Source organism: Hipposideros armiger, unplaced genomic scaffold (assembly GCF_001890085.2).
Source record: "Hipposideros armiger isolate ML-2016 unplaced genomic scaffold, ASM189008v1 scaffold_18, whole genome shotgun sequence".
NCBI classification, from domain to species: Eukaryota; Metazoa; Chordata; class Mammalia; order Chiroptera; family Hipposideridae; genus Hipposideros; species Hipposideros armiger.
In genome coordinates this window covers 6120594-6133811 of record NW_017731368.1, presented here as the reverse complement: position 1 = coordinate 6133811, position 13218 = coordinate 6120594, and the positions used below count along the sequence as shown (strand labels likewise).

Sequence of the window (13218 nt, the reverse complement as noted above, 5' to 3'; positions counted from 1 at the left end):
GGTGCTGGTCTGTCACCCAGGAGGGCAAGGACCAGGCCTGTGTTGCTCCCCACCGTCTCCCCAGGGCCTGGCACAGAGAGCCCGAGATAGTTCTCAAAAAATTTGTCATAAAGAAGCTCTAACTCCATGCCAAGTACAATGACCGAGGAAGGTTTGGGAGAGCAACAGAATCGGACTGGAGACCTGGCACCACCACGGGCCGTGGAACTTGAGAAAGCCCCTTACCCACTTTGGGCCTCGGCCCCTCCAGCCCTATACGGAGCAGCTGTGTAGGTTCTCGCTGGCTCATGGATTCCATTCTAGCTCCTAAGGCAGCACGAACTGCTTGGGCTGTGCCCTCGCTCGACTGAGGGGCTTGTGATTGGCAGTGGGAGGGCAGGGGGCAGCAGGAAGAGGGCGATGGACAAACGTGAGACCGCCTGGTGGAAGGCTCCCGCCTCTAGCTCCAAATTAGCAAGGATTCCTGTTCATGTATTTAACACACGTTTATCCAGCGCCCGCCACATGCTCAGCCCGGTTCTAAGTAGTTCACAATGGTAAGTCATTTAATCCTCAGAAAACCTGAGGGCGAGTCCTCTCATTACTGCCATGTGACAGACGGAGGAAACGGAGGCACAGGGCATTTATAACTTCCTCAAAGCCACAAAGTAAGTCAGTAATGGAGCTGAGGTTTGCACCCAGGCAGCCAGGCTCCAGGCCCGTGCCCTAACCACTGTGCCAGCCTGTCTCTGCATGACCTGTGCCCCCCTGGCTTCCTGACACACATTCGCCTCTCAGGATGTGACAAAGGCTGAGGGACTCACTGCAGACGCTGACCCACACACCCTTCAGAAGGACCCAAAGCACCTAAGTGGCTCCCTCTCTGGAGGAGTGGCCCAGGGAGCTGGGAGTCCCCGCCAGAGGCAGGAGTGAGCAAGGCCCTCACTTCCCGCTCCAGCTCCTGGATGTGCTGGTTCTGCTGCTTCACTCTGGTTTTCGCACCCTCTGACTCTGCCATCAGCACCCGGTTCTTTTTGGACAGCTCGACGATTTTGGTGGCAATCGCATCCCCAGCCACACCAGCTGTCTCTAAAATGAAGGAAAATGGCGCGGTCAGTTTAAAACACAAGCCCACGCATTGAACCCACACCCCCAGTACCAACGGCCCCGGGCTTTGAGAAGCCCATGCTGCTCAGAGTGAACACTCATGGAAGGGCAGGGGCTCTGGAGAGCACCACACACCTAGGCACCCCCCAACCCAACTCCAGCGAGTGGAAAGGCAGCCACTCGGGGAGTCAGCGTGTTCTCGGAAAGTGACAAATAAAATCAGGAAGCAGAGTTTTAATTCTGTGGGAAGTAAGCTTATTGTGCCAATTCTTCACGCCCTCCTTGGTGATAGGGTTACACCTCCACACACTATGCTCTGTCACTGTGCTGTGTCCTCCAGTGAGAAGGGCACACTCCCTCGACCCTCTAGGCCTGACTGACTCTGGGCTCTGCCAATGACTTGTGTTGATTGATGGGATGTTAGCAGATAAGGTAAAGTTATGAGCCTCAAAAGCACCTTTCACATGTGCTGTCTCCACAAGAATAGACCCAGGCCAGCTGGCTGGTCCCAGGAAGAGGAAGAGAGACACATGGCACAAAGCTGAACCCCCCCAGGTGATCCCCCACTAACCCCAGACGTCTGAGCTAATTCAATGCTCATTGCTGAATGTTGCTGAGATCAAGCAGTTGTTTCTTATGCAGAATTTGGTGATAACACCTAATAATACAGATGCATGCGTTTATTTAGTAAATATTTATTGAGTTTCTACCAAGTGTTGAACTTCCTGGGTGTTAGGGATTCAATGGTGAATAAAAGAGCCTTATGGAGTTTACATTCTAGCAGGGAAGACAGGTGATAAAAACCAAACACATTAATATGTAATGTAACACCTGGGAGGAATAAGTGCTATGAAATACACTGCAGCTGGGCAAGGAGATGTGAGGGGTGGCGGATGATGCTATTTTGGATGGTGTGGTCGGGAAAGGCCTCTCTGAGGAGGTAATGTGTGGACAGACCTGAATGGATGAAGGGAGGGATCAGCCGTGAAGAAGAGAGTTCTCAGCTAGGAAGCGTGTTCTTTGTGGAGCGAACAGCAAGTACAAAGGCCCAGAGGCAGGAAAGGGCTTGGAGTGTCTGAGGAGGAAGCGGGAAGGCAGGGGGCCAGGTCAGGAGGCCGCAGAAGTGGGGCGGGAGGGACATAAATGAGGGAGGTTGTGTGGGTGGGGCCAGGTTGCCTGGGGCAGGCCCGTACAGAAGGCAATGGGAACTGGCTGGGTCGCCGCCCGTCCCTTGCCCTCTCTGGAGGGCGGTTTCCCCATCTGTGCAACAACAGTTTCCGTCAGATGGTCTGCGAGTTCCCTGGATGCTTTGGACACTCCAGCAGTGGGTAACTGGCGGACGCCCCCCTTCTTAGGACTACTTTTCAGACTGTGATGCACCTCAGCACAAGACTGAGGGCGACAACTGGTGGAAGGTGAACGAAGGTGCTTGATGGTTTTCAGGCTCGTGCTGCTGGCCTGAGCCAGGCGCTGAGCTGGGCAACCAGGAGTAGCTGCCCTCGGTAACCCTCAAGCCGGTGGGATGAGGGCACATCAGGAGGAAGGGCTCAGGACATGGGGGAGGAGACCAAGTATAAATGGTCCAGCGGTGAGGTCTCTGGGCTATTTCTTCCTCCCAGGACTCAAAAGCAGTGAAAATCCTAGAACTAGACATCGAAAGAGTCCGAAGGGCAGGAAGGGGGGCTCCGAGAGAACGGGGAAAATCCTCCGGTTTTTTTTTCCCCTCTCCCAACCCTGTTTACAGCAAGCCCCACTCCTGAGCTGTCACCCATGCAACAGTGAATGGGCAAGCACAGAAATGCTAAATATCTGGGTAAATATAGACTATTTTTGTCTCCTTAAGTTCTTTAAAATATATATAATGCTTGAAAGCAACTATGGCAGCATTGTCTGATGGGATTTTCAATATATATAGGAGTAATACATATAAAAGCTGCAATGGGCAGGGCGGTGAGGAGGGAACTTTTATAACTACATGGTGGTCAAGTTTCTTCATTCTGCTTGAAGGGATAAAGTATTAATTTTAAGTAGACTGTGAACAGTTAAGTATGTATTTTGTAGTCACTAGCGCAATCACTAAAAAATAGCACAACGAAACAGTTAAAAAGAGAAAAACTAAACGATAGCAATTACTAAAAATCCAGCCAAAGGAGAGCCAGCCTTTCAGCTGCCAGCAGCCTGTAGCCTGTGGCCTGGTTTAAAAACATGAACTGGGCCAGTCAGACTTTTCTCTTTACAACTTGAAGTTGGAAATCAGAAATGGTGACTTCAGAGTGAGGGCTGGATTTAAGAGGAGGGAGATGTAAGGGAGAGCTGGAGCTGGCAATCAGACGAGATGAGCGAACGGACAGAGACAGCAAGCGAGAAAGAGCTCAGGGCAGGCTGGGCTAGAGGGAGTAGCGCCAGGTCCAGTCTCCCAGGCCTCCTGGCATGGGGAGGATCTCCTGCTGTCCTCATGGAGCCCACTCAGCTTCTCTGCAGCCTGGAGAAAGGGCAAGCTGCCCCTTCACATCTGAGCCCCGATCCAGGTTAAGTGTGTTTCTGTTCCTCACAACGCAGTCTTCTTTTCAGGGTGTTTTTGTGTTAGACAGAAAAGGCTTAAAAAAAATGGGTGGATGCACAAAAGGCTACCAAGGGCCTTTAGGACGCCAAATTCCCTTGCTTTTTAATTCCCCACTGTTCCTCTGGGTGTGCCCACCCTTCAAGGCATTCACGATCAAAGGCAGGGAGGGATGCTCTGGCAGATGCTGAGTAAGGCCTGCTGCTTTCTGATGGGTGACACTTTTCTAGTCAGCCACCAGGGAATTGCTCAACGGGTATACATGGAGCAGAAGCCAAGGTCCCCACCAGATCTGCAGGGCCAAAGTCTAGCTCATAACCACAAAGCCAATGTCTAGCCCACACTTACAGAGCTAAGGTCAATCTTAAACTCACAAAGCCAAGGTCCCCACCAGACCCATGGGGCCGAGGTCTCCACCAAGAGCCAAGGTCCAGACCAGACGAGAAGGGCCAAGGTCCACTCTAGACCCTGTGTGTCCTGGGAAATCCCCTGGGAACAGCTGGCTTCCCTGTCTCATCCACCTGTCTGGAGCAGCAATAGCAAGTGCTGTAGAGTAAATCCCTGCATCTACTGGGGCTTTTCTCATCTATACTACAACGTCGGAGCCAGTGTACCCGGATGAAATGGACCCTGCTGGCCCACTGAAAATGCAGCAAGCACCACGGAGAACCTCTGTTCTGAGTGTCCCAGCTGAGTCACCAGCACTGGCTGCACTGCCTGCCTGCTGCTCTTGTGCCCCCACTTCCTGGCGTGTGGGCCTCTTTAGCCTGCTCTCTTTCTCTGCCCTCTCAGGACTCTGGGCAGCTTGACCACATCTGACCCTTGGCCCTCTCTCCTGGCTACCTGCCCTCTGGAACTTGCCATTTGCCCTGCCAGGGAGACTCCATGGCAGCTGGGCCTGGACCTCAGGGCACCTGGGATTCAGGGCAGGGATGGTTGCATCCATGGGGGAACTACCTGTGAAGGCCAATCTGTTCTCTTCTATTTGCTTTTTGAGGTGCTTGATTTCAAACTCCCTCTCCTTCAGCAGCTTATACAATCGCCCGTTCTCGTCCACTGTTTCCCTGAGCTGGTCGCGGAGTTGTTCGATCTCGTCTTCAAGCACCCTGCAAGGCAAAGGCAGTTACGATTCTTCCCAGGGACCAGTGGGCAGGGGACCCGCCACCAGGGACCAGGTTTGTTGTACCTAGTTGGGCACTAGGTGGGGATAAGAACGGCTCTGTACAAAATAGGAATGAGGGATTAAGGAAAGCTCAGTGAACAGGTTTTAACACAATATTCTCAAAGCTGAGTGTTCAGCACACATGTGTGTGCGCGCGCGCGCGCACACACACACACACACATGCATACACACACACATGCGCGCACGCACACACACACACACGGGAAAGGAGAAAGATGTTTCCATAACATGGTTTGTTGTGGAGTCAACAGAGAGAGAAAGATAAAACCCCCACTCAGAGAATTCGTATTCCTTTTAAGTATCCATGGAACAGCATTAAAAAAATTGTATTAATATAAGCTACAAAAGGCAATCTAGAAAACTCCAATTGACTAAAATTAGACATCAATACTAAAAATATAGCAAAAATAAAATAAAACACAAAACCCCAAACCCATCGTATGTTTGGGACCAAAAAAGAATAAACACTCATGAATTATTTATGGATTAAGAAGAAATCATAATATATATGTATTATGAAGCATTCAGAACAGACTGAAATGCAGCTAAAGTGATACCTGAAGGAAACTGATACTCTTTATTGCATATATATATATATATATTATAAGAGCCAATAGGAATTGTCTAAGCCTTAAGCTGAGTCTCTAGGATTCAGGTAAGCCCGATAGAACAGGTGGTTGGTTTTGTATAAGTTATTTGGCAGGCGTTTTTCAGAAACCGTGATCACTTCTATTGTTACTGCGTGGAACAGACTCCCTAGAGACAGCTGCCCAGGAAGTAAATAAGTTATAGAAGTTACAGGTAACAGTAATTATCAGGTAACAGCTATTATTATTATTGCTGTCATCCTTATTCCACCAATGGCTCAAGTCTCCACCAATTAGTTTCTCTGATTTGGGGAAATATCCTTTGGAAGTAGGTCTGGGGTTCATTTTGAGCTAATATTTAAGGGCCATAAGAATTTTATCAATTATCGAGAAATCTTTATGCTTTTATCCCAATTAGCATTTTGTAGTAGAATATTTTGAAAATTGAGAAACCATAAAAAGTAGAATTTGAAGATGGAAAAAAACAGATTCTGGATGAAACCAGAAGCAAAGAAACAGCTCAACAACTGTTGTGATTTTTGTTTAGTAAATTGACTAGCAGAGAATTTTGTATCAATACAGGCTCCTGCTTCTAATAACCAGTATCATCGATGAACATGCATCTGTGGGGTGCTGTCGAGCAAAATGAGAAGATTCTGGACTCTGTTCAACTTTTTCACCAACGGTACAGTGAATGTCAAGGAACCCACCAAGTGCTGCTCTAGGATAGGCAGGTGTACGTGTTGTTATGTGTTAGGAAATAGGCATGGGAGAGCCAAATCCCAGATGCGATTTGGAGCAATGAACATCTATGAACCATTAGAGTCAGTCAACCAGCTCCTCAGAAACTCAAATACACTTTCCACGAGAGACTGAATAAGAAAATTCAAGTGAATGTTGTACACTTGAAACTAATATTATGTTGTATGTCAACAATAACCGAATAAAAAAAATTTAAGAAGATTCAAGTGAATAAACTACACCCTGACGAGTTTCAAAATTTCAATTTGACTTGAAATGGCTTTTAAATACATTTCATATCAATTAATGTCCCCAGGAGCACAGATCTTCTATCAGATGCAAGAGTCTTCGACAACAACCTGTGTCATCATCTCTGCATCTCAGCTTATTCAAACCAGTTGGCCTGATTGTCTGTCTGCAGTTATTACTCCCCCACCTCCCCAACTCCCTGCAGTGCTCCTGGGAGGGTTCAGACTTGGCATTTACCTCCGTTCAAAGCTGTTTTTTAAGTGTTGCTCCCCAGCTTGGAGAAGACTGAGGCCATCGGAGATCTCCAAGGGCTCTTTTTGGTCCTTGACTTTGCTTTCAAGGCTCAGTTCCTTTTCCTTCCGTTTCTCCATCTGCTTCTGTAACCTTTTGTGCTGCATCTCCTGCATGGCCTTGAACTGGAGCCGCAAGGTGTCTTGCGAGCCTTCATCTGCTGCCATCTTGCCCTAGATGTAGGAAAAGAAACCTGAGCTGAAGCAAACTCCACAAAGCACACACCTCCCAAGAGTGCTCAGCACACAGTCAGCCCTGTCTGCAGCGCCCAACCCTGGGCTTTCCTGCTTGGCTTTGCCCATGTCCATGTAGAAGCTTGGAAGACCCACTGTCACCTCAAAACCCCTGAAAGCCAAAGCTAAGCTGAACATCTTCCCCAGTCCTGACCATGCCACCAGACTGTAGATGGCATCAGAATTACTCCCCCATCACTCAGACTCAACACTTCACACCTCCCGTCCTAAAACAGTGGCTCCCAACTCTGGCTGAACATTAGAATCTCCTAGGAGCTCCTAAATCATAACAGTCCTTTGACACATCCTTGGACCAAATAAATCCCAGCTTGTAGGTATAGGGCTCAGACATCATTACTTTTTACATTGGGGTATAATTTACATAAAGTGCAAAAATCCTGAGCGTGCAGCTCAATGAATCTTTACATAGGTCTGCATCCCTGTGGTGACTCCCAGATCAAGATGCAGGGCACTTCCTGCCCCTGAGCAGACTATCTTGTGCCCTCTCCCGTGAGGCCAGTCCCCCAAGGAAACCCCTCTTCTCACTTCTGCCATTGAAGATGAGTTTTGTCTATTTTCTTTTTAATCAGCTCCATGTAAGTATGATTTACACACAATAAAATATACCAATCTTTGCATGCAAATGAGTTTTGACAAATATATATATACACCTGTGTAAACTACCACCACCACCACGATAGAACATTTCTATCACACCAAAAAGCTCCTTTGCACCTTTTTACAATCAATCCCCCTGCCAGTCCCAGTCCCAGGCAAACTCTGATCTGCTTTTGGTCTCTGCAGTTTTGCCTTTTAGAGATTCATCCATGTTGTTGAATGCATCACTAGTTCATTTCTTTTTATCGCTGGGTAGTATTTCATTATATAGATATACCAGTTTGTTCATACAGTCACCTGTTATTAGACATCTAAGCTGTTTCCATTTTGGGCTACTATGAATAAAGCTGTCATGAATATATAACAAAGTCTTTGTGTGAACGTATGTTTTTATTTCTCTTGGTTAAATACCTAGAAGTAAAAATGCTGGATTATATGGTACATTTATGTTAGCTTTATAAGAAACTGCTAAATTGTTTACCAGAGTGGCGGTACCATTTCCATCCCACTAGCAGTGCATGAGAGTTCCAATTGCTCCACATCCTTGCCAACACTTAGTATGGTAGGTCTAAATTTTAGTCTTTCAGGTGGGTATGTAGTGGTATCTCAACGTGGTTTTAATTTGCATTTTCCTGATGACAAATTATATTGATCATCTTTTCATGTGCTTACTGGACATTTGCATATCTTCTTTTGTGACACATTTATTCACATTTTTTTGCCCATTTAAAGAATTGTGTTGTCTTTTTATTGAGTTCCTTATACATTCTGGATATTTGTCAGTTTTTGAACTTCACATAAATAGAATAATAAAGCACAAACATTGGAATTTTTAAACACTCCCCACACGCTTTTAAAGTGTAGTCAGTGTTAAGCATCCCTGACTTAAACCAAATTCAAGTCACGTCATCCACCCACCATCCAATTAGTCATAAATCTTGTTGATTCTCCATAAATGTCTCCAAATCTGTCCCCATATTTCCATTTCCACTGAAACCACTCTTATTATCATGCTCATGGCCACCTCAGGGCATTTGTGCATGCTGTTCCCTCTCCCTGCAATGCTCTTCCCCCAGACATCCACCTGGTTTACTTCTCTCCAGTGTCACCTTATCAGAGGGGCCTTCCTCACCATTCCATTGCAGGACGCATTCCTACCCTCACTCCCCAGGCCCCTTACCTTGTTTCATCTCTCTCCATTGCATTTAGCTCCACCTCACACATTATATATTTATTTGTTTGTTGATTGTTTCTCTCCCTCCCTGGCAGCCCCCTAATGGCAGGCACTGTGTGATGTTCCTGCTGGATCTTCAGTGCCTGTACCAGGGCAGGCGTGGAATGAGCATTTGGTGAAGGAATGATGGGGTGGTTCTGTCCCCAGGGCTGCCTGAACAGGTCCCTACTGCCCTTGCTGCCTCCCTCCCTCTTCCCACCTCCCTTGCAGTCTAGGCTGCATTCAGACTACTTTCTCTAGAGCACAGCTGTGGGCCTGACCTACCCCTGTGCTAAAAGCTTCAGTAGATGCCCATCAGCCCGCAACCCAAGCCCAAAGGCATCAAAGGCTTTGGGGGATTTCGCTTCAGTCTCTCCTTCCAGCCTGTTTTCCCTTCACAATGCCAGGTTCTAGTGTCACCCTGCTCCTACGCCTCACAGAAAGTCTGATTTGCTGATTTTAAAACATTGAGTCCAATTTACTTTTTCTGTAAATCCTTTAGGCTTTGTGGGCCATATCGTTTCTGTTGCACCTACTGTACTCTGCCATAGTAGTGGAAAGCAGCCACAGACAAGACGTAAATGAGTGGGTGTGGCTGTGTTCCAATACAACTTGACTACAAAAACAGGCAGTGAGCTGGATTTGGACTGTGGGCCTTAGTCTGCCAACCCAATATAGAGGAATTTCACCAGAAAAGCTTTCTAGCGATCGAAGAAAACTCTATTGAGCCTATTATTTGAAAATGTAACTAGTGGAGTTTAAAAATAAATTTATCCTGCGATTCCCTATTTTCGTAGATGATAAGAAGGGACGATTGTAGACTTAATTTTCCAAACTGGGTCACCTTGGAGAGCGAAAGGGGGAGTCAACAGCGAATCAGGAGAGCAACGTGGAGGCTGTGACCAGCATGCAAAGCATACTGCATCCTCTGCACACTGGAACCACCTGGGGAGCTTACAGATGCTGAGGCCATGGGGGACCTTCCTAAAACCAGACCTAAATGGGCCCTGCCTCTGCAAGAGCCTGCCGGGACTCACAGAGGGCAACCTGGCTGGCCCAAGGGCTGCAACCATCCCACAGCCATTTTTGCTTGACTCTCACAGAATGCTATGTTAGGATTTGAATTTGTTGGCAACATTCAAAGATCTGCAGCTTTCCATTAAATCCAGATTTCCAGCTTCTCTTATAAAGCTTCACAGATCTGGCAATGCTGGGCCGACCGTCCCACATGGAGAGCAGCTGCCGGGCAGAAGGTGTTCCCTCTGGGCAGTGTATGTTCTTTCCGCTCAGCCATGGTCCCTATCACTCCCAGATGCTGCAGCCGGCACATCAGCTGCCTGTTATCATTGCAGTAAATGCTGTTCTCTCGTACACCTGCTGGGGTCACCCCCTTTTATATCCCAGCAGCCCCTATGTGAGGGTTTGTGACCCCAGCTAAGGCTCAAGCCTGGATGCATCTCAAAGGCTTGCTTCAGCCTCTCTACTTGCCTGGGATGCCTTCCTCCCCAGGCTCCTGCTGCCACACTTCTCCTTCCCACAAATTCCCATTTAGGGTTCCCCTGGGGGCGCTCTGTGAACGGACAGAAACCACCAGGCATCCCTTGATCCCTAAGTTTACCTCAATGTATTATAATTATCTACAACTTTATTCCTATTCCTTCCATGAAGAGGCCCCTTAAGGGCAAGAGTCTTATGTCTTATTCACTTTTTAATTCTCAGCATCTTGCCCAGAATCGGCCTTCAGTTAATATTTGTGGAATTGTCACTGAATGAATGTAGCAGGTGCTCAAGGATAAGAGAAAGAATAAATGAATGAGTAAGTAAATGAATAAACACAGTAACTTCTTTTTCCTTTTCTATTCCCAGCGTGCTCTTGGAGTCACTGGGGAACAGGTACTTCCTGGATATACACTGTTTCCTGGGCAAATTACTGTCTGTGCTTTGGTTTCCTCATCTGTACAATGAGATGAGAATCATTATATACTTCTCAGGGTGGTTGTGAGGATTAAATGAGACAATAAGTAGAAAGCGTCTAATACAGTGCCTGGCATATAAGCAGTCCTGACAGTTTAGCTGTTATTACCTTTCTCATCATATGAAGTGGGTGTCCTTGGCCCAATCACCTCTGGGAGACAGACAGCATGCCTGCACTGACAGGACACCTGTGGTTCAGCCCAGCCCCTAGAGCTCATGCAGTCAGTGGAGATTTGGATTTCATTGGTCTGGGCTGCGGCCTAGGCACCTGTCTATTTCTAAAGCTTCCCAAGTGAGTCTAATGATGAGCCAGAACTGAGAATGAAGGGTGGTAAGTGCTCTGAGAGACTGGGTGGGGATACCTGCAGGAGAGACAGGCACTCAGTCAGCCTGAAGCTGAACGTTGAAGAAACTGGCCAGCAACAAGCAACTGGAAATTGAAGTTGCGAAGCCACAGGAACTCTCATTCATTGATGGTGGGAATACAAAACGGTACAGCCGTTTTGGAAGAGTTTGGCAGTTTCTTTCAAAGCCAAACATAGTCTTAGCACACAATTCAGCAATCACATTTACCCAAATGAGTTGAAAACTTATGCCTACACAAAAACCTGTGAGCAAATGTTTATAGCAGCTTTATTCATAATTACCAAAAATCAGAAGCAATCACGATGCCCCTCAGTAGGGGAATAAGCAAACTGATACATCCATATAAGGGAATAGTATTCATTGGTGAAAAGAAATGAGCTTCAAGCCACAAAAAGACATAAAGGAAACTTAAATGCATATTGCTAATAAAGATGCCAGTCTGAAAAGGATGCTATAGGCTGCATGATTCCAGCTATGTGACATTCTAGAAAAGGCAAAACTACAGAGACATTAAAAAAAAAATCAGTGGTTGCAGGGGTTGGGGAGACAGAAGGAGGGATGAACAATGGAGCACAGGGCAGTGAAACTATTCTGTATACTTTAATGGTGGATACATGAAATTACGGATTTGGCAAAACCCATAGACTTGCACAATAGAAAAAGTGAACCCTAATACAAACTATAGACTTATAAAGTTAATAATAACATATAGGATTATCAATGGTAACAAATGTACCACACCAATGCAAGATGTTAATAATGGGGAAATGGGGGGAGGAATATATGGGGACTGTGTATTTCCTGTTCAGTGTTTCTGTAAATCTAAAACTGCTCTAAGAAACAAAACCTATTAATCTTTTTTTTTTTTTTTTAAGTTAAGGCTAAGTCTGCATGGAAGGAACTCTCGACTCAGGAAGGACTTAAGAGCCATGGAATGGGGAGAGTGGCACTCACCCACCATGCCACTTCCTGTGGCGAAGCAAAGATTCCAGAGGCAGTTGAGTGCACAGGGGACAGGGGACAGTGAGAAAGGGCTGAGGCCCCATCCAGGCATGAGCTTCCCTTGGCATTCCCAGCCACCACCTGGGGTCCTGAGGGTGGAGAGGAGACGGCCCAGAGAAGCCTAGCTGGGCGCCCTGTGCACTGCAGGACAAGGCTCACCGACTGCCTGCCTGGCCAGCATCAGTGTAGGGATGGGTTTGGGTTGGGGATGGGGTGAAGATGACTGGTTCGCCAGGCAGGAGTCCCGCTCTGAGAGGAACTCCCTCCTCCGTGTCCCTGGTCCTGTGGGACTGGCCCTAGGGCGGGAGGATGGGGAAAGTAGATGGCCCCAGGTCGCGTAGTTCCCGCTCCACCCTTCAGCGTGGTGCGAGAGGACTCGGTAGCAGAGCCCAGAAGAGGGCGGACCTGAGTTGGAATTCTGACTTTGCCACCTACTAACTACATGACTTTGAGCAGGTGACCCGCCCTTTGCGCCTCACTAATGCCGCGGGAAACACATGTCTGCCTGGAGAGGGGAGGGGGCTGTGCGTGAAGATGCACAGAACGAAGGCAGGGGCGTCCACGCTCTGCGTCGGGCGCGCAGTGAGCATCCAGCCAGCGGCAGCGCGCTCCGGGGAGCGTGTGCGCTCCGGCTCGGGTCCAGGCCCCCCGGCGGCTGCGGACTCCCCGGCTCCAGCCCGCGCCCTTCCGCACTTCCCCGCACTTACAGCTGTCACTCGGCTCCTGCTTTCGGGGGCCGCAGCAGCTCTGTCACTTCTTCCGGACGCCTTCTCGCGCTGCCCCGGCAACTGTCACCAGGGAAACCAGCAATGCCACCCGCGAAACGTCAGCACGAGTCTACGGAGGCTGAGAGGGCGCCGGGAGCTCTGAAAGGGACAGAGGCTCAGGTGAGCCGGGGTGCGGCGGTGTGGAAATAGGCGCGGTGGGCTGGAAGGGGGCGCCCCGTGCCTGAGACTTTAAAGCTGGTCCAGTGGTCCGCTTCTGGAATATATGTTTTAAAAGTTCTGTGGACCAAACGCTCTGCACAGAGATGCACATTCCGCATTCCTGCAGGGGAGTCGAAAAGCGAATGATCCCGCCACGAAAATTAGCGTAGCCATTCAGAATGTCTTTGA

General features: G+C 48.1%; 1 protein-coding gene across 5 annotated transcripts in view; it reads right to left on the bottom strand.

Annotated features, from left to right (window-relative positions):
* CCDC13 (coiled-coil domain containing 13) overlaps nucleotides 1–12944 on the bottom strand; it is a 44340-nt gene extending 31396 nt beyond the window's left edge. For 2 of the 5 annotated variants that reach the window (XM_019633405.1, XM_019633389.1), the window contains exons 1-4: nucleotides 12811–12910; nucleotides 6644–6870; nucleotides 4604–4752; nucleotides 926–1068 (exon numbers count right to left, since the gene is read on the bottom strand). In XM_019633405.1, the coding sequence (XP_019488950.1) occupies nucleotides 926–1068; nucleotides 4604–4752; nucleotides 6644–6864 (513 nt within the window). In that variant the 5' untranslated portion in view covers nucleotides 6865–6870; nucleotides 12811–12910. Of the gene's footprint in view, nucleotides 1–925; nucleotides 1069–4603; nucleotides 4753–6643; nucleotides 6871–12810 lie in introns of all 5 variants that reach the window. The other 3 variants (XR_002122829.1, XM_019633394.1, XM_019633386.1) reach the window with 3 other exon arrangements.
* Nucleotides 12945–13218: the final 274 nt, after the last annotated feature.